We start from the raw sequence: 19,351 nt of genomic DNA, 5'->3' as shown, positions 1-19,351 counted from the left end.
TCGGTTCTCACAGGACAGACATTTGTCCAACTTCACAATATTTAATGACTTCCAAAATCCAAATTTAAACAGACAGGTCAGAAGATCTGAAATCAAAAGAGTAGGGAGCAAACATGTCATTTTAATCCATGTAATGACGTCTTGATGGTCAGCTTTTCAAACCGCATCGCTTACAGTAAAACACAAGCAGTATTCCTAACGTCCTAGACTAGGATCTTTTAAATCTCCGTCTCATAATTCCCTCACTCCATCATACACATCCAGAAAGCCTAGAAAGGAACATGTATGAAATTGTCACATTTGCTGGCTTTAATGACCTTACATTATAAAATGTATTTCACTGTAACCATCAAGTGATTAATGGCACTTTGGCCAATGATGAATATTGTTTTCAGGAAGTCTATACATTGAATGAAAAGATTCTTATGACAGCCCCTTATTTTGGAAGTTTACAACACGATAAAGAGGGCTGAGTAGAGCTGTGGAGTATGTAGTCAATATTCGATACATAACGTTGCATATGTTGCATTTCTAGTTGCCCCTGAGCCCATTGCAGGTGCTTTAAAGTACCACGTACAAACACAAAAGAAGATCACACATTGAAGCAACTCTTTCCCTACTGCAGAAAATGCAGCTAAATAATATGATGGCCCTCAGACCATTTTCAGGAGCAGCATTGCTAAGGTCCATAACAAGGTAAGATCTAGTGGAGTCGGGTAAGGAAAAAATAGCAAATATGTTGCCACACTGTCGAAGTTTAGCTTGTTGGCTGCGACTGCAAATGGAAGCCTTTTTTTCCCTATGTTCCAGAAAGATTAACAAACAGAAGTAGTGGATTTTTATGGACATTTTTAAATGTGCACCTCTTCTGGTTCCCAACTTCCCACATTCTTAATAGCTTTTCTCTTCCCAAGTCCAAACCAGTCTACGGCTGGAATAAAATAACGTACTTGGGGTCCTGAGAGTGGGGGGACACAACTAGACACACAACTAACTAGGATGTAACTTACTGTATTATCCACATCTTAAGGTGACAGACAATGATCAAGTCATTATATTGCTTTTAACATATTGCGAGAAAGTCCGGAAAAAAAAACTGCCTACAACGGCGCACTAAGCTATAGCAGACGAATGCACCCTGTGTACTAAAGTGGACCTTCAAGTCCTTGCCGGATGTTATGGCTTTCATGAGTCACCAAGTTCAAAAGCCACATGACTGCAGTCAGTTCTTGCTACTTCTGTGTTCTCCAGTGGTTATGCAATTTCAGAATGATGCCGTGATGAAACACACCATGGAAGCCACTGCAAAGAACTTGGAATTTTTACTATTTCCACACTTTTTGTGGATCTTGAGGGTGCTTGCCTGAAGTCCGACGGCTACAGCTTTAGAGCTGGCAAAGTCTTTCTTTTTAAACCATTTCTCTCATTGTGTAAGGGGAAAAAACCCCTTCCTCATGAATAATTCTCGAATAACACATTTCCTTTGTGACAAACAACTCATCCACTCAAAGACTAGATAAGAACACTGCTCAGTCTCTGCGTCATCCTGATGTGCTCTCCTCTAGGGAGAGTCCATCATGGCTTCAAGCATCTCCAAGAATAGTTTGTGCATGGGTATGCCGCCACGCGTCTTGATGCTGTAGAATGTAGTCAGAGCCCGGCCGGCGGTCTGTCTGAGGAGCGGCAGCGTCAGGAGAAGCCGTCCCGCTCGCTGGGGATCGTCCGGGCGGCGCTGGCACTCCAGCTCCAGCAGGGTCTGGTGGAGGAGGTCCCGAAGCTTCTGCACAGCTTCCATATCCTCGATGTAAACAGAGTCTGACGGAGAAAAACATAGTAAGCTAATGCGTGTAATGTTTATTTTCTAAACCTTTATTTACAAAACAGTGGATGTTAACTGCCAGATGACCTGCAGTTGACTGTAATTACTTCTACGTGTGCCCGTACATACATGTTGGGATTGTCATACATGTTGGGATTGTAGCAAACAAAAGCATAACCTTTTCAAAAGACTCAATCTTCTGTGTAGTTTTCATTTGTTGTTGTATTGAAACACAAACTCAAAATACAACCAAGCGCATATCCCCTACGTTATTGGGTTATTATCTGGATGCATTATCTCATCCGTCTTAGGGACTGAAGCACATACTGTAAGTCTCTGTTAACAGGCTAAAAAGTTGGTCGACCATACAATGGTACTTTAATTTTCGTACGCCCCATTTTTTGTATGATCCAAATGACAAACATTTTTTGCTTTTGTTTTCATACATCATCTCATCATACAACCCGGGACGTAACAATATGAAACTTCATTTCACAGTTACCATTCATACCGCAGTATTGTCAAAGTACTTACACACACTGAAATGTTTTGACAACATTTTTTTTTTTTTTTAAATAAACAGTTAGAAAACCTACTATTTTGCATGTTTTGTGTTTCATATGCTTCACTGATTGTGTTTTAGTCTTAGTATTTTATTTGTTTTAATGGCTAAACTTTTATTGTTGTAAATGTTGGTTTGTACTGCAGTCACTTATTTAAATGAAAAGTGCGTAACAAATAAAATCTATTAGTATTTATTATTTCCTACTCTGTTCAGCTGTCCTTGAACGCACTGTCTCGTATTCTCTTAGTATAGAACAATCACAGCTTGTAGGTTCAATGTGCACACTTGAAGAGCTTAGTTGCTATATAAGTTTAGATTGGGGTATGGCGTGCCTGCAACTTCAGGGTCCCAGGTTCGATCCCTCCTTCTGCCATTACTGCCGTTGTGTCCTTGGGCAGGACACTTAACCACCTGCTCCCACACTGGTTGAAATGTAGCTTAAAGATGTAGATAATGGGTTTCACAATGTAAAGCGCTTTGAGTCGCTGGAGAAAAGCGCTATATAAATTTAATTCCATTCACTTCTTAATGGGGAAAGACAATGTACCTTTTTTTCATGTTAGCATTTAAGCTAGCAAGCTGGCGCCAGTCAGTCTGAGTTTTATCAAAGTGCGGTTATCGATCTCGCTCTTTTGATCATTTTAATTCAAAACGGTAATACCGGTCGTCAGTAGTTTTACGGCGGTTATCATTATTACTGTTTATTGTTACATCCCTACATACGTCCCAAACATTGCACCCAACAAACTAGTACAGGGTTATTTAATTCAAGCCTGGGAATGACACCAAACCGTCTCTTGAGTTCAGTTCAAAACTTAGGAGAGACTAAACTTTTTGCAGCAGATTTCTAAAATCACCAAAGCGCTGTCACATAGATGATCTTTGACCAGCTTTCTTGCAGAAAGTCCTTAAAAACAGCAGAGTGCTCCTGTTGTATGGAGGAACTTGGACCTGTGTAAACATATTGCTTGTGTTTTGATTTAAACTGGGCATGTTGTAAAGTAAAACGTTTATGGGAAGGCAGATCCTTGTTTTGACATTTCACCATTATGAGAGTCAGCATCCTCTGCAGTGGACACGTGTGTTTTGCAATAGAAAATAGAAATGGACAAAAACAAATGTCTGCTGCAGAAGACGCTAGTTCTCAAAATAAGAATATTAGTGAAGGGAGAGTTACTGCCCCTCAGTCCTTAGCTTTCAAAGCCCTAAATCACGAGTGATTTAGGGCGGTATAGCTCGGCTGGGAGAGCGGCCGTACCAGCAACTTGAGTGTTGAAGGTTCGATCCCCGCTTCAGCCATCCTAGTCACTGCCGTTGTGTCCTTGGGCAAGACACTTTACCCACCTGCTCCCAGTGCCACCCACACTGGTTTAAATGTAACTTAGATATTGGGTTTCACAATGTAAAGCGCTTTGAGTCACTTGAGAAAAAGTGCTATATAAATGTAATTCACTTCACTTCACTTCACTAAAAGGTAGGAGTCTTAAATGTTAATTTATGTAATGTATATGTATTTTGCATTGTTTCCTGCATTTAAATATATAATCAATCTAAATAATATGGGTTTGCCTTGTATTTTTCAGTATTTCTTATTAGAAAAATTGCTTTGGTTTTTGTACGGTTTGGATTTGGAACGGATTTAATACCAATAACTTGGGTAAAGTCATACCTCGCCACATCGCACTTTTCGAAAGCATATTTTACAGCACAGTGATACAAGGGTTAGTTTGTGTTTTACATTACGAAGGTCCTGGGTTTGATTCCTGCGCTCGGGGTCTTTCTGTGTAGAGTTCGCATGTTCTCCCCGTGACTGTGTGGGTTCCCTCCCGGTACTCTGGCTTCTTCCCACCTCCAAAGACATGCACCTGGGGATAGGTTGATGGGCAAGACTAAATTGGCCCTGGTGTGTGAATGTGAGTGTGAATGTTGTCTATCTGTTTTGGCCTTGCGATGAGATGACGACTTGTCCAGGGTGTACCTGGGATAGGCTCCAGCATCCCCCACAACTCGAAGAGGGACAAGCGGCAGAAAATGGAGGGATAAAGCATATTTTACAATCATTATGTCCTAAATTAAGTATTTTTAAGCATAAAAAGGCAAAACAATAAGAAAATATCAATATTGAAGTAGTCTATAGGCCACTAAAGAAGACCAAGCAAATCCGAGTGGGCTGTTCAGTATCAAAGCCACTGATTGGCTCATCATTCAAAGTTTACTTATACAGCCCTTAAACACAAATGTCTCAAAGGGCTGCACAAGCCACAACGACATCCTCGGCTCAGATCCCACATCAGGGAAAGAAAAAAATTAAACCCAATAGGAACAACAAGAAACCTTGGAGGGATCCGGCTCAGACAGCATTTTTATATTGGATTAAGAGTGTAAAGGTGACTAAAGGGTGTTTTTTAAGGTCTGGAGACCTCTCATACTTTTTTTTTTTTTTATAAACGGATTTAGAAGGGCGTTAACAGGTTTGTTAAATATACCCTAACTATGAAAATATTTGATTTATACTAATTCCTACTTTGCGGAAATTAATTTGTCGTCATGTCCGGAACCAATTAACAGCAATAAACCACGGACGACTATCTCTAAAGATAGCATTATTTAACACAAGCATCAGTTGGAGAAAAAAAGGCACATAAGGTCCACCAAAATGTGACCTACTATTAACAGGACTCTAACCATAAAACCAAATTTTGTGTTCCTCAAGACCTAGAAAATTTCGATACATCATTTCAGATTGCTACATGAAAACTTTCTGGCTCAGTAAAATTCTGTGAAAACTAAACAAAATGTTCTACATTGTAGTTTCTCTCTCGCTGGTTACAATTGAATGAGTTCTGCTTTTAAAAGGATGCTTATGCTACTTTTGGTGGTTTATTTGGAGGTGAAGTGAAGTGAATTATATTTATATAGCGCTTTTTCTCTAGTGACTCAAAATGCTTTACATAGTGAAACCCAATATCTAAGTTACATTTAAACCAGTGTGGGTGGCACTGGGAGCAGGTGGGTAAAGTGTCTTGCCCAAGGACACAACGGCAGTGACTAGGATGGCGGAAGCGGGGATCGAACCTGCAACCCTCAAGTTGCTGGCACGGCCACTCTACCAACCGAGCTATACCGCCCCACAAGGTATTATTATAGCAGTATGTTTACATCATACTTAGACAAGAGCCTCTAACATTTGCCAAAATAAAAACATCAAGGAGACATATTTATGTATATGTACATGGGAGGCGCCAATTTCTAGTTTTCAACTAAATTTGACTGAACACACAAACTTTTGAAAATATTTTGACAAAGTTATGTCCTATCAAAACAAAGAAAAACTGTTGCAACCAAACAACGACGAGCTGACATCGTTCATAAACAGGTGATCATTCAGTTAGATGTTTTTCCAATATTATGGTTATTCATATTTAGCTACAAGATGTAAGAATAGAACAAACATCTCACAAAGTGCAGGACATTATTGGATCTTACAGTGTATTTAGGATTTCTACAGTTATCAGCTAAAATGTAATGTCCATGTCCGACTGCATAAAATATACCGGTAGTCAAAAGCTTACAATTGTCTTTATAAACGCAGTTGTAAGCTTTTGACAATGATAACCTTGAATATTGGAAAAGTTGGCTCGCAAGACTGTTTCATCTGAGAATTGTTATGTATTTATTTTTCTGTAGGGGTAGCAACAGCTGACAGTTGTGGTGGTAACACCAGAAGTGGCTTTTGTTGGTCATGCCAAAGAAATTTGGCACAGTTAACTGCTGCCTGCCTTTAATCACCAAATTGTGATCAGCTAGTAGCATTTATAATTTCACTGCATTGATGCCCATTGAGCAAAGTTTGAAGGTCTTTTTGCACATACTGCAGAACACCTTTCAGGGTTTACAATCAACGGGCTTTCACAAAGTTTTGAAAAGTTGGCCAGCCAGTCACTTTGGCTGAAATTTGCAGTTTACCATTTTCCCAACATGTATTCATTTACACGCTTTCAGCACAGCATGAGCACGTTTACAGGATGTAGCATTCCAAGCATCCAGTGTTCTGACTTCATGCACCGGCCATAGACAATAGCCAATTAAAAGGTTCTGTCTGTCAATCATCACACTGTACCTTCAATCAAAACTATTCATCAAAATTATTAGAGGGAAACTGCACTCTAAATGAACATCTGATTCTGAATTAGTTGATCAATACATTATATAAGTCATTTTTTGAATTGTATCTCTTTAAAATCATGTGCTCTAAAAAGGCTTAAATATAAAAGGTTTTATGGAATAATAAATGCACATCATACTAAGAATGCAACTGATGCATGTTTGCAATATATCGATGACCACAACATTAAGTTATTTTTCATTAATGGTTTGATTGATTGACGTATTGACTATCGGCCCAATACTATTGTATTACATTTTAATGCCTCTGGACATCGTATTTAATGCTTTTTATTGCCATTTAAGACCCTAATTTTCGCAAAATCCATTTAATGACTTAAAATGCACCACAGAAACCCTGTTACTGCATGTGAGTGTCTGTATGCACAGATATACAAGTATACCTGAGTTAGTTAGCGCGATGGCTTTCAGCATGACAAACTCCTCTCGGTCCACATTAAGGGTGCGGAAACGTCGGGCGAGTTGACTAATTGCTGCATTTAGCTCCGTCAGGCCTGCAACACGAGACATTTCCTCATCTAGGACAAAATCCTCGGCGAAGACAACCTCATCTTCACAGCCAAGTGAGCGGTACGCCACACCCAGCACCAGCACCTCCAGCCAAACCGACTGTAGCACAGACATCTGGTCTGCCAGCGACAGCGACAGGAAGCCTGGGGGAACAGAAAAAGCGGGAGAGTGAAGGATCTGAATGTTAACGAGGAAAACTGGCAATGGCCTCTAATTTGAGAGTGAGCTGAGACAAGCACTGGCAGCAGGGCTTTAGATTACCCCAATACTGAGATCCACTTGATGCTCACACCTCTAGCATGCAGAGTAGAACATTCTATGGTAGAACTATCAAGATATTTTCAAAATAAATCACAACATACAGCACATTTTAATCAACACAGGTAGTTTATACTCCATATAGAGCAGGGGTGTCAAACTCATTTTAGCTCAAGAGCCACATGGAGGAAAATCTATTCCCAAGTGGGCCGGACAGGTAAAATCATATGATAACTTAAAATTAAGACAACTTCACATTTTTTTTCTTTGTTTAAACATAGACCATTCACAATCTGAAAATGTACAAATCAAAATGCTATTTGTTTTGACTTACATGTTGCAGTTAATAATATTCTGTCTTCTTTTGTTGTTATTTATACTTTCTGAATAAATGATGTGATAATGTTCATCAGTCAACTAGATGGAATTAACTCTGGCAGAGTTTTAAAATGCTCCCATTGGTGTTAATTTTAACCTATTAGAAGATGAAATTAGTAATATCAAAATCAAGTTACAGGATTTTAATAATGTGATTTACTAATTTTCCTTAACTGATGTACTAACATCATGTGGTTATTTATTTACATATATACAATCATCTACAACAAACATTGTGAATTTAGACCAATTTCATAAAGATCACATGAAGTTAGAAGGGGATACATATTATATCAGCAAACGGTATTTATGGGTTATGGGGGTAGAAATGTCACAGCTTACATTATCAACAACATCCTTGACAATCAAGGCAAGCCACATTTTATATACTATGACTAATAAGTACCGTAAATACGAAGCATCCAAACACAAAATTGTTGCCTCTATTCTCCTATTTTAACACGAACATAGTTCTGCCCCCTATGAAGTCATGCAGGCTCTGGCGCAGGGGATGAAAAAAAAATTACTAATGCGACACATTTAGAACAGCAGTTTCTTTCATTCAAAAATTTCAGCTCATTTTTATACTTAGCCAAGTCATCTTGCGGGCTGTATCGTATCTGTTCAAGGGCCTGATCCGGCCCGCAGGCCGTACATTTGAGAGCCCTGATATAGAGTCTAACACCAGATCTGACCAATCTAAGTCTACAACTGAAATGATAAAACCTACTTGGATGAGAGGCAAAACAAAACGTTTTCTAAGACAAACGGAACAATCCAGTAGCGATTGATTAAATGCCCTGAGAACTCCATATAGACATTGGGAAAGATGGTTCCATCCATCCATCCATCCATCCATCTTCTTCCGCTTATCCGAGGTCGGGTCGCGGGGGCAGCAGCTTAAGCAGGGAAGCCCAGACTTCCCTCTCCCCAGCCACTTCGTCCAGCTCCTCCTGGGAGATCCCGAGGCGTTCCCAGGCCAGCCGGGAGAGATAGTCTTCCCAGCGTGTCCTGGGTCTTCCCCGTGGCCTCCTACCGGTCGGACGTGCCCGAAAAACCTTCCTAGGGAGGAGTTCGGGTGGCATCCTGACCAGATGCCCGAACCACCTCATCTGGCTCCTCTCGATGTGGAGGAGCAGCGGCTTTACTTTGAGCTCCCCCCGAATGACAGAGCTTCTCACCCTATCTCTAAGGGAGAGCCCCGCCACTCGGCGGAGGAAACTCATTTCGGCCGCTTGTACCCGTGATCTTGTCCTTTCGGTCATGACCCAAAGCTCATGACCATAGGTGAGGATGGGAACGTAGATCGACCGGTAAATCGAGAGCTTTGCCTTCCGGCTCAGCTCCTTCTTCACCACAACGGATCGATACAGCGTCCGCATTACTGAAGACGCCGCACCGATCCGCCTGTCGATCTCACGATCCACTCTTCCCCCACTCGTGAACAAGACTCCGAGGTACTTGAACTCCTCCACTTGGGGCAAGATCTCCTCCCCAACCCGGAGATGGCACTCCACCCTTTTCCGGGAGAGAACCATGGACTCGGACTTGGAGGTGCTGATTCCCATCCCAGTCGCTTCACACTCGGCTGCGAACCGATCCAGTGAGAGCTGAAGATCTTGGCCGGAGGAAGCCATCAGGACCACATCATCTGCAAATAGCAGTGACCTAATCCTGCAGCCACCAAACCAGATCCCCTCAACGCCCTGACTGCGCCTAGAAATTCTGTCCATAAAGGTTATGAACAGAATCAGTGACAAAGGGCAGCCTTGGCGGAGTCCAACCCTCACTGGAAACGTGTCCGACTTACTGCCGGCAATGCGGACCAAGCTCTGACACTGATTATACAGGGAGCGAACTGCCACAATAAGACAGTCCGTTACCCCATACTCTCTGAGCACTCCCCACAGGACTTCCCGGGGTACACGGTCGAATGCCTTCTCCAAGTCCACAAAGCACATGTAGACTGGTTGGGCAAACTCCCATGCACCCTCAAGGACCCTGCCGAGAGTATAGAGCTGGTCCACAGTTCCACGACCAGGACGAAAACCACACTGTTCCTCCTGAATCCGAGGTTCGACTATCCGGCGTAGCCTTCTCTCCAGTACACCTGAATAGACCTTACCGGGAAGGCTGAGGAGTGTGATCCCACGATAGTTGGAACACACCCTCCGGTTCCCCTTCTTAAAGAGAGGAACCACCACCCCGGTCTGCCAATCCAGAGGTACCGCCCCCGATGTCCACGCGATGTTGCAGAGTCTTGTCAACCAAGACAGCCCCACAACATCCAGAGCCTTAAGGAACTCCGGGCGGATCTCATCCACCCCCGGGGGAAAGATGGTTGCCTCCTTAAAAATAGGTGATGTTTAGGTCGGGGCGGATACATTTTGCTGGACGATATATTGTCTCACAAATGATTACAGATAAACAATATTGTCAGTATTATTTTCAGACCAAATTAAGCGCTGATGTAATCATAATATATAATAATTATATCGCAAGTATTCCTTTCAAATGCAAAAAACTTTGACTTCTCAAAGGTTTTCTTTTTACCATTGCAATTGGAAGGTCAATAACGTCTAATTATCCTAAATTATCCATCCATCCATTCAGTTAAACAAAAATAAAAAAGACTCGCAATCTCTGAAAAAAAAAAAAAAAAATTGCACTTCAACATGTGCAGTTGTTCCTCAGTTGGAAAACTAGGTCAGTTTTTTTTTTTGCTATCACTTCACAACAAATTGGGCATATATGCTCATTCATCCATGTTAATAGGCTCATCATTCTCGCTTCTTTGAAGCTAAATATTCCCACCTAGGGACATTTGGCTTAGCAATCATCTTTTTTCCTCCTAATTGTTGTTACCTCATGGTGCTTCTCACTAGGTAGTCATGACTAGTGAGGCTCTCTATCCGTGCATCCTGCGTGTGTAAGTGGGCGGTTTTGCCACCGTCCACAGACAAAGATTGTGGATGACTGACAGGGGGATTCACTCTTATTTTTTTAATTGAAAACTCTGCTATTGCTCAGGTGCTGAGAGCAATGCACAGAGTGAACCCTCTTGTACCTTGTTTAAAAAGGGAGAGACAAAGAAAACACACACAACATGGCCATTTATCAATGACAGCAAAGATATCAAGTTAATTTTTTTCAATTTATTTATTGGCCAAAGCTTAGTGATGTTTTCTATTTGTTTGGTAGAAAACAGATTATATTCACTTTAATTGTCAAGCATCACTAGCTTCCCAGTTCTGTTGCCCCCTGCGACTCTTACCTGGAATGTGTTTGGCCCAGCCAATGATGACAACCAGTTCACGGTCAGCAAGGTCACAAAGGGTTGTAAGTGTGCGCTGGGCTGTGTCAGGCTGGAGGGGGTCAGGCATGGCAAATAACTTTTCTGGCTCTGCGACTAACAGGTGAGACACAATGATGATGGACGAACCTGTGGTACAAAACACAGCAGCACATCATCAGCAAGCATAAGTAGGGCTGTCAAAAATCCTTGATGTTATCAACAACAAGAAAAGATCGCAATAATCATGTATATACGCTGATTAATCACGCAATTGATTTTGACCGTACATGATCCTCTACTATAACTGCGGATGGTTACTAGAAAGGTTATTATACGGTCAATGATCGCATCAATGCGTACGCCAGTGCAAAGAAGAGTGAGGAGATTCCTACTGGTATGCTCGCTGGTAAATTTCACACCCTGACTGGACTTTAGATAAAACTGTTAGCTACTCAAGTTTGAGCAAATAAATGATGTGCATTCAAGTAAAACAGTTACAATATTTCCTCTATGACATTCTGAAAATAAAACTGCATTTGTGTCCAAATATTGGGAGTCTTTTTAAGGTAATTTAAATTATGTAAGCGAGTAATAACCTGTGATTAATCATTAATAATCCAAATTCAAGTGTGATTAATCTGATTTAAAAACAAAAAATCATATGATAGGCTTAATAGTAAGACAGAAGCATTTTTCCTCCAAATATGATGCATCAGCAGTTGACAGTGCTACATTACAAAACAATTCAGTCTTGTACGAAAAACATGCAGCGACTTGACTTTGAGCTGATCGTTATATTTTGACAGAAACTAAGTAGGCAGTCCAATCAAAACACAGAACAGCACATTATGAGGACTTAATCACAGGTTGAATAAAGCATACATTAATAAAATATGCCAAAATATTAAATACATTTACTTCAGCATACATTATAAAAAGCAAACCTTTAACGTGTAACACACAAAAAATCAGGGCAGAGCAGTAGACGGCACTTTTTAAAAATAATTTCCACTGGGTTACAAGAGTTTGTACATTGTTTTTTCTACGTTTGATTCAGTAAGTTAGTTCTAGTACAGTGAGATTGGTTTCTATTTGTAGATAAAAATACAAACCCTTTTCATTCTCCTTAGTCAGTGGCAGGGGAACACTCTGGTAAGTTGCATTCTCCACTTCAGGGCGCCTTTTGTATTTCTGTCGTCCACCTCGAACCCTATCAAGACGAACTCCTGCACCACAATACATGGGGAAAAAGTGTATACTTATTGTCCAGATGTAATAAAAAGATGCCCAGCGAATGGTCAGATAGTAAAAGTCCAAACAGCTTCTGGCTTTGCAGAAGTTACACTCACCTTCTTTCAGCATGCCCACTTTGAGGCACTTGGTGAAGCGGCATGCCTGGCAAGCCTTTCTGCGCCTTTTGGTGATCTCACACTCATTTGATGCTGGACAGCTGTATTCAATGTTACCTTCACGCAAGAACAGAAGATGAAAAGGTTATTAGGCAGACAGTGATTAATGAATACTTCAGATGAATGAAAATGACCTTTACTCTAATGCAATCTAACAGAATGTAAATATGAATGAATCAGCTGAATAATTTTGAATTTCCATTTAAGCTTGTGAGATTTTAGTCACTATTGCATCAATTTAACAGAATTATTCATTTAAATTTACCCCGCTCCAAGGATATAGTTGATGAATGTAAAGCAGGCACTAGAAAGTAATTAAAACTGTTTTGATGTATATTCGACTTACTTATAACAGCTATAGTCGTCCATCGCCACTTCGTGCTTCGAATTTTGAGGCTTCACTGTCGCGTAGACAAAGAGCAGCTCGAAGACTTCTATGGGAATGCATCAACAGGGACTCAGATTTCCCTCGCCAGAATGCAGGTCACCGGGGCCCCTCTCTGGAGCCAGGCCCGGAGTTGGGGCACGATGGCGAGCGCCTGGTGGCCAGGCCTGTCCCCATGGTGCCCGTCTGGGCACAGCCCGAAGAGGCAACGTGGGTCACCCCTCCAATGGGCTCACCACTCATGGGAGGGGCCATAGAGGTCGGGTGCATTGTGAGCTGGGCAGAAGCTGAAGGCAGGGCACTTGGCGGTCTGATCCTCGGCTACATAAGCTAGCTCTTGGGACGTGGAACGTCACCTCGCTGGGGGGGAAGGAGCCTGAGCTAGTGTGCGAGGTAGAGAAGTTCCGGCTGGATATAGTCAGACTCACCTCGACGCACAGCAAGGGCTCTGGAACCAGTTCTCTCGAGAGGGGCTGGACTCTCCTCCACACTGGCGTTGCACGCAGTGAGAGGCGACGAGCTGGGGTAGCAATTCTTGTTGCCCCCCCGGCTCAAAGCCTGCACATTGAAGTTCAACCCAGTGGACGAGAGGGTAGCCTCCCTCCGCCTTCGGGTGGGGGGGGTGGGTCCTGACTGTGATTTGTGCTTACGCACCAAACAGCAGTTCAGAGTACCCATCCTTTTTGGATACACTCGAGGGAGTACTGGAAAGTGCTCCCCCGGGTGATTCCCTTGTCCTACTGGGGCACTTCAACACTCACGTTGGCAACGACAGTGAAACCTGGAGAGGCGAGATTGGGAAGAATGGCCGCCCGGATCTGAACTCCAGTGGTGTTTTGTTATTGGACTTTTGTGCTCGTCACAGATTGTCCATAACAAACACCATGTTCAAACATAAGAGTGTCCATATGTGCACTTGGCACCAGGACACCCTAAGCTGCAGTTCCATGATCGACTTTGTAGTTGTGTCATCGGATTTGCGGCCTCATGTTTTGGACACTCGGGTGAAGAGAGGGGAGGAGCTTTCTACCAATCACCACCTTGTGGTGAGTTGGCTGCGATGGTGGGGGAGGATGCCGGACAGATCTGGCAGGCCCAAACGCATTGTGAGGGTCTACTGGGAACGTCTGGCAGAGTCTCCTGTCAGAGAGTTTCAATTCCCACCTCCGGAAGAACTTTGAACATGTCACGAGGGAGGTGCTGGACATTGAGTCCGAGTGGACCATGTTCCGTGCCTCTATTGTCGATGCGGCTGATTGGAGCTGTGGCCGCAAGGTAGTTGGTGCCTGTCGTGGCGGTAATCCTAGAACCCGTTGGTGGACACCGGCGGTGAGGGATGCCGTCAAGCTGAAGAAGGAGTCCTATCAGGTTCTTTTGGCTCGTAGGACTCCGGAGGCAGCGGACAGGTACCGACAGGCCATGCGGTGTGCAGCTTCAGCGGTCGCAGAGGCAAAAACTCGGACATGGAAGGAGTTCGGGGAAGCCATGGAAAACGACTACCGGACGGCTTCGAAGCGTTTCTGGACCACCATCCGCCGCCTCAGGAAGGGGAAGCAGTGCACTGTCAACACAGTGTATGGTGCGGATGGTGTTCTGCTGACCTCGACTGCGGATGTTGTGGATCGGTGGAGGAAATATTTCGAAGACCTCCTCAAACCCACCAACACATCTTCCTGTGAGGAAGCAGTGCCTGGGGAATCTGTGGTGGGCTCTCCTATTTCTGGGGCTGAGGTTGCTGAGGTAGTTAAAAAGCTCCTCGGTGGCAAGGCCCCGGGGGTGGATGAGATCAGCCCGGAGTTCCTAAAGGCTCTGGATGCTGTGGGGTTGTCTTGGTTGACAAGACTCTGCAGCATCGCGTGGACATCGGGGGCAGTACCTCTGGATTGGCAGACCGGGGTGGTGGTTCCTCTCTTTAAGAAGGGGAACCGTAGTGTGTGTTCCAACTATCGTGGGATCACACTCCTCAGCCTTCCCGGTAAGGTTTATTCAGGTGTACTGGAAGGAGGCTACGCCGGATAGTCGAACCTCGGATTTAGGAGGAACAGTGTGGTTTTCGTCCTGGTCGTGGATCTGTGGACCAGCTCTATACTCTCGTCAGGGTCCTTGAGGGTGCATGGGAGTTTGCCCAACCAGTCTACATGTGCTTTGTGGACTTGGAGAAGGCATTCGATCGTGTCCCTCGGGATGTCCTGTGGAGAGTGCTCAGAGAGTATGGGGTATCGGACTGTCTGATTGTGGCGGTCCGCTCCCTGTCCGATCAGTGTCAGCGCTTGGTCCGCATTGCCGGCAGTAAGTCGGACACATTTCCAGTGAGGGTTGGACTCCGCCAAGGCTGCCCTTTGTCACCGATTCTGTTCATAACTTTTATGGACAGAATTTCTAGGCGCAGTCAAGGCGTTGAGGGGATCCAGTTTGGTGGCTGCAGAATTAGGTTTCTGCTTTTTGCAGATGATGTGGTCCTGATGGCTTCATCTGGCCAGGATCTTCAGCTCTCACTGGATCGGCTCGCAGCCGAGTGTGAAGCGACTGGGATGAGAATCAGCACCTCCAAGTCCGAGTCCATGGCTCTCACCCGGAAAAGGGTGGAATGACATCTCCAGGTTGGGGAGGAGACCCTGACCCAAGTGGAGGAGTTCAAGTACCTAGGAGTCTTGTTCACAAGTGAGGGAAGAGTGGATCGTGAGATCGACAGGCGGATCGGTGCGGCATCTTCAGTAATGCGGACGCTGTATCGATCTGTTGTGGTGAAGAAGGAGATGTGCCGGAAGGCAAAGCTCTCAACTTACCGGTCGATCTACATTCCCATCCTCACCTATGGTCATGAGCTTTAGGTTATGACCGAAAGGACAAGATCACGGGTACAAGCGGCCGAAATGAGTTTCCTCCGCCGGGTGGAGGGCCTCTCCCTTAGAGATAGGGTGAGAAGCTCTGTCATCAGGGGGTAGCTCAAAGTAAAGCTGCTGCTCCTCCACATCGAGAGGAGCCAGATGAGGTGGTTCGGGCACCTGGTCAGGATGCCACGTTTAGGGCACGTACAACCGGTAGGAGGCCACAGGGAAGACCCAGGACACGTTGGGAAGACTATGTCTCCCGGCTGGCCTGGGAACACCTCGGGATCCTCCAGGAAGAGCTGGACGAAGTGGCTGGGGAGAGGAAAGTCTGGGCTTCCCTGCTTAGGCTGCTGCCCCCGCGACCCGACCTCGGATAAGTGGAAGAAGATGGATGGATGGATGGACTGTCGCGTTTTTTTTAATGTGTATTTCTGTCTTAAAAATCAAATCACAGTTCCTCACTGTTTTAATTTTGACTTTGGCCTGTGCATTTTTAAGCACATTTTACAGATTTGTGTCCTAAATCTAACCTTTTAAAACATAAAAATGGATCAATTAACTTAGCGGGAAAAACAAATCTGTATTGCACAGTAGATCATCAGGTTGCAGTATTTTCACAGGTTAGTGGTTTTAGTGTTTAAGAAATGTGCATGTGCGTGCATGCGTGTGTGTGTGTGTGTGTGTGCGCGCGCGAGGGATGGCCGATATAGAATACAATGGTTTTATTGTCATTTCACTAAAAAAATACAAGATTAATGGCCTAAAATTTTTGTTGCGATATATATTGCAGCCACCTGCTAAAACGATATATTACTTGGTATATAAATGCCAATAAATTAATTTCAAAACGGATTAAAAAGGTTTCTAATTCAGATGCTGACATATTATATGTGGTTATACATTGCGTCATTTCCAGTTGTATTATTTTCTCAAAACTAATATTCGTCTTCAGTTCTTGTTAATTTACTGTTAAAAGCAGGTTACTTTGTTTTAACATGGTTCTATAACCACTTATTCTTCCGCTGTTTGTACACTTTACATCAGTTTTGGGCGATAATACAAATGTGGCTATCAATCCAATACCAAGTATTTACTGGGGCAGTATTGGTCATACCAATGCTGATACTTAAAATTTTTAAGATCATTAAATTCATTTTTGATTTTTGATCACAGTTCTAATCAGATAAATACACAGGATGCAGTGTTTGTAAACAATAACAAAATCAACAATCTAACCACTGTAGTATCGACCAAATATTTATATTATACTTGGTATCGTTGCTATCTATATTTGTATTGATCCGCCCACCTTGGTTTACATTCAAGAGCTTTAGCTTACGTTTAGCATATCCTCCTATGGTGTGTAGTGTAGCATGTTTAGCTATTCCTTGTCCCCCAAAGATGATACCTGTAAGAAAGTAGTTTATTTGCTGCCATGGAGGCAAAGATTGCTGACTTCAAAGTGGCTTTGTACCGTGGAGGGAAGTTGGCCGCTAGCTAGAATGTTACAGTGTTTTCGTTCAATTGTCACTGTCAAATTTGCAGACACAGCTGCGTCATCAACACACATCATCACAATATCACAATTGTGTTGAAAATTATCGTCTGCCAAATTCATGTCATTTATGTAGTATATCGTCTATATCGCGCAATCCTAGAGCGCATGTGTGATAATCTATATTATTGTACATACCGCATTGTCTTATTTATGTCCTATATGTATTAAAAGTATATTATAGGTCTTATTTTCTATTATTATGTCCACTCTATTGGGTAAAACGAGTGTAAAAGTGACTATAAGAGTGTTGTTTCAATTCTAGATTGCTCTAATCATGTTTAAAAAATGTGATTAGTAGGTGGTAAACAGTTTTTGTATGCTTTATAAAAATATTCTATTTATTAATAAGAATCCTACTTTTGCAGAAACTCACTTATCACTTTCAGGTCAGTAACCAATTAACCGCGATAAACGAGGGTTGTGTGGCCGCTGTAGTTGATATGGTATAAGGGCTCCAAATGTTTGCTGTCACATTGTAGAACATACAAGTACGACATATACTGTATTTGAATAACTTTGGGACACAATTTAAAACATTGCTAAAAACAGAATACAATTGTCCTGTATACAAGTACATTACAAAGACAATTTAATATATGATCAATTGCATAACACATTGGAAGTATTTGTGGGGGATTTTATCAACTACCATTCAGGATGTCACAGGTGTGAGGGGCGAAGCAGACATAATAATAATACAATGCTACGTTTGAGGAAAATTGTTGTCCGTGTAAACCGTTAAATCGCTGACTCTACAAGGTAAAGAACCTGCAATGCAAAGGCACAGTCGAATCAGCAACATCCACACACTTCTAAACGACAGGTTTCACAGGGAGGAGTTATGATATGTGAGTTTTTTGAAATTCTCAGAGTATGTCAGTGTGTGCATTATGGGTGATTGCCAACTTTTGAAGCCATTCAGTAAATCATATTTAGGGTAATCACTGTTAATTTAACATGACAAATGATATTTGTTCAAGCAGAGAACATGACTGTATAGTAAATTTATAGCTAGTGGCCTGCTGCCCACACCACAGTTGTGTTTACAAATTGCAGTCAATTCCATCTTTTAACTCACAAATCATTACATTGTGTCTTAATATCATAGTGAATCATAAATGTGGACTGTCGTACCTTGGATGGTTCTCTTAAAGAAGGCTTTGCAGGCCTCACAGGAAGCCACGCCGTAGTGGTAGCCTGATGCCACATCCCCGCAGACCAAACACAGCCTCTTGGGTAGTGTGCTGAGGGCGTACTTGCAACGACCAGCTCCGTTTCCAGTGGATCCCTCATCCGCCCCATCGCCGCTTTCGTCTTTGAAGTGGCAACGCAAGGCTGGTGTGTAAAGCGGCGGTGAATAGCGCTTAGCACAGTCTCCCCTGGTCTCTCCACCTCCACTTTGGGAGGAATCGGAGGAGGCTCCTCCGGGACTGGTTCGCCCTCCTCCGCCTCCCTCCGGACTGCTCGGTTCTGCCTTGATGTAGACGTCGGACCGGCGATCCCTGGAAGACATGATGTCTGAAAGGGAAGAAAACATGTAAAGAAAACTTTAACTTAACATTGTCTAACACAGTGAACAAACATAAGTTGCAATCCTATTTTAAAGGTCTATAATAATATAGTGCCTAATAAAAATACTGAAAAAAATTAGTGTTTGCCACAGGACTGCAATCTATCTGTGGTGAGACGACACCTTCATCTAATTTACATAATTGGCCACGATGCATGAGAGTAAATAAAACATTGAAAGCATTGTCGCTTCTATATGTGTTTTATGTCAAAAGTAGGGATCCAGCACCGGATCCAGTACTTTTTTGGCACCAACCTAAACCAGGCCGGTGCTACCGGGCACCGATTCATTTGAGATCCAGCAGTGCCATGTTTCGGTGCTGGTGCAGGGGTTGCATCACATCTGGTTGTATTAGCACTGGCGAGTGGCGAGTATTTGCTAGCACTTGAGTGGAGAACAGGCGATTTCAAAGCGGACATGCTCTTAGTAATCTTGCAATCCATCAATGCTTCTTGACAAAAACCCAAAGATCATACCATGCCAAACATACAATATCATACCATGTCAAACATGCAGTCCGCGGAACAGGTTCAATCCGGCCCGTGAGATGAGTTTGCTAAGTGTAAAATTGAGCTGCATTTTTAAATT

At 43.0% G+C, this 19,351-nt stretch overlaps 1 protein-coding gene across 3 annotated transcripts in view; it reads right to left on the bottom strand.

Annotated features, from left to right (window-relative positions):
• Nucleotides 1–995: 995 nt before the first annotated feature.
• Nucleotides 996–19,351, bottom strand: part of esrra (estrogen-related receptor alpha) — a 33,041-nt gene continuing 14,685 nt past the window's right edge. For 2 of the 3 annotated variants that reach the window (XM_061962029.2, XM_061962030.2), the window contains 7 exons: nucleotides 18,328–18,711; nucleotides 16,975–17,043; nucleotides 12,360–12,476; nucleotides 12,123–12,236; nucleotides 10,990–11,157; nucleotides 6,953–7,222; nucleotides 996–1,815 (listed from right to left, as the gene is read on the bottom strand). In XM_061962029.2, the coding sequence (XP_061818013.1) occupies nucleotides 1,562–1,815; nucleotides 6,953–7,222; nucleotides 10,990–11,157; nucleotides 12,123–12,236; nucleotides 12,360–12,476; nucleotides 16,975–17,043; nucleotides 18,328–18,706 (1,371 nt within the window). In that variant the 5' untranslated portion in view covers nucleotides 18,707–18,711 and the 3' untranslated portion in view covers nucleotides 996–1,561. The remainder of the gene's footprint in view (nucleotides 1,816–6,952; nucleotides 7,223–10,989; nucleotides 11,158–12,122; nucleotides 12,237–12,359; nucleotides 12,477–16,974; nucleotides 17,044–18,327; nucleotides 18,712–19,351) is intronic. The other variant, XM_061962031.2, reaches the window with a different exon arrangement.

This window comes from Nerophis lumbriciformis, linkage group LG09 (genome assembly GCF_033978685.3).
Source record: "Nerophis lumbriciformis linkage group LG09, RoL_Nlum_v2.1, whole genome shotgun sequence".
NCBI classification, from domain to species: domain Eukaryota; kingdom Metazoa; phylum Chordata; class Actinopteri; order Syngnathiformes; family Syngnathidae; genus Nerophis; species Nerophis lumbriciformis.
The sequence above is the reverse complement of the archived record's forward strand: the minus strand, read 5'-3'. Positions and strand labels throughout refer to the sequence as shown.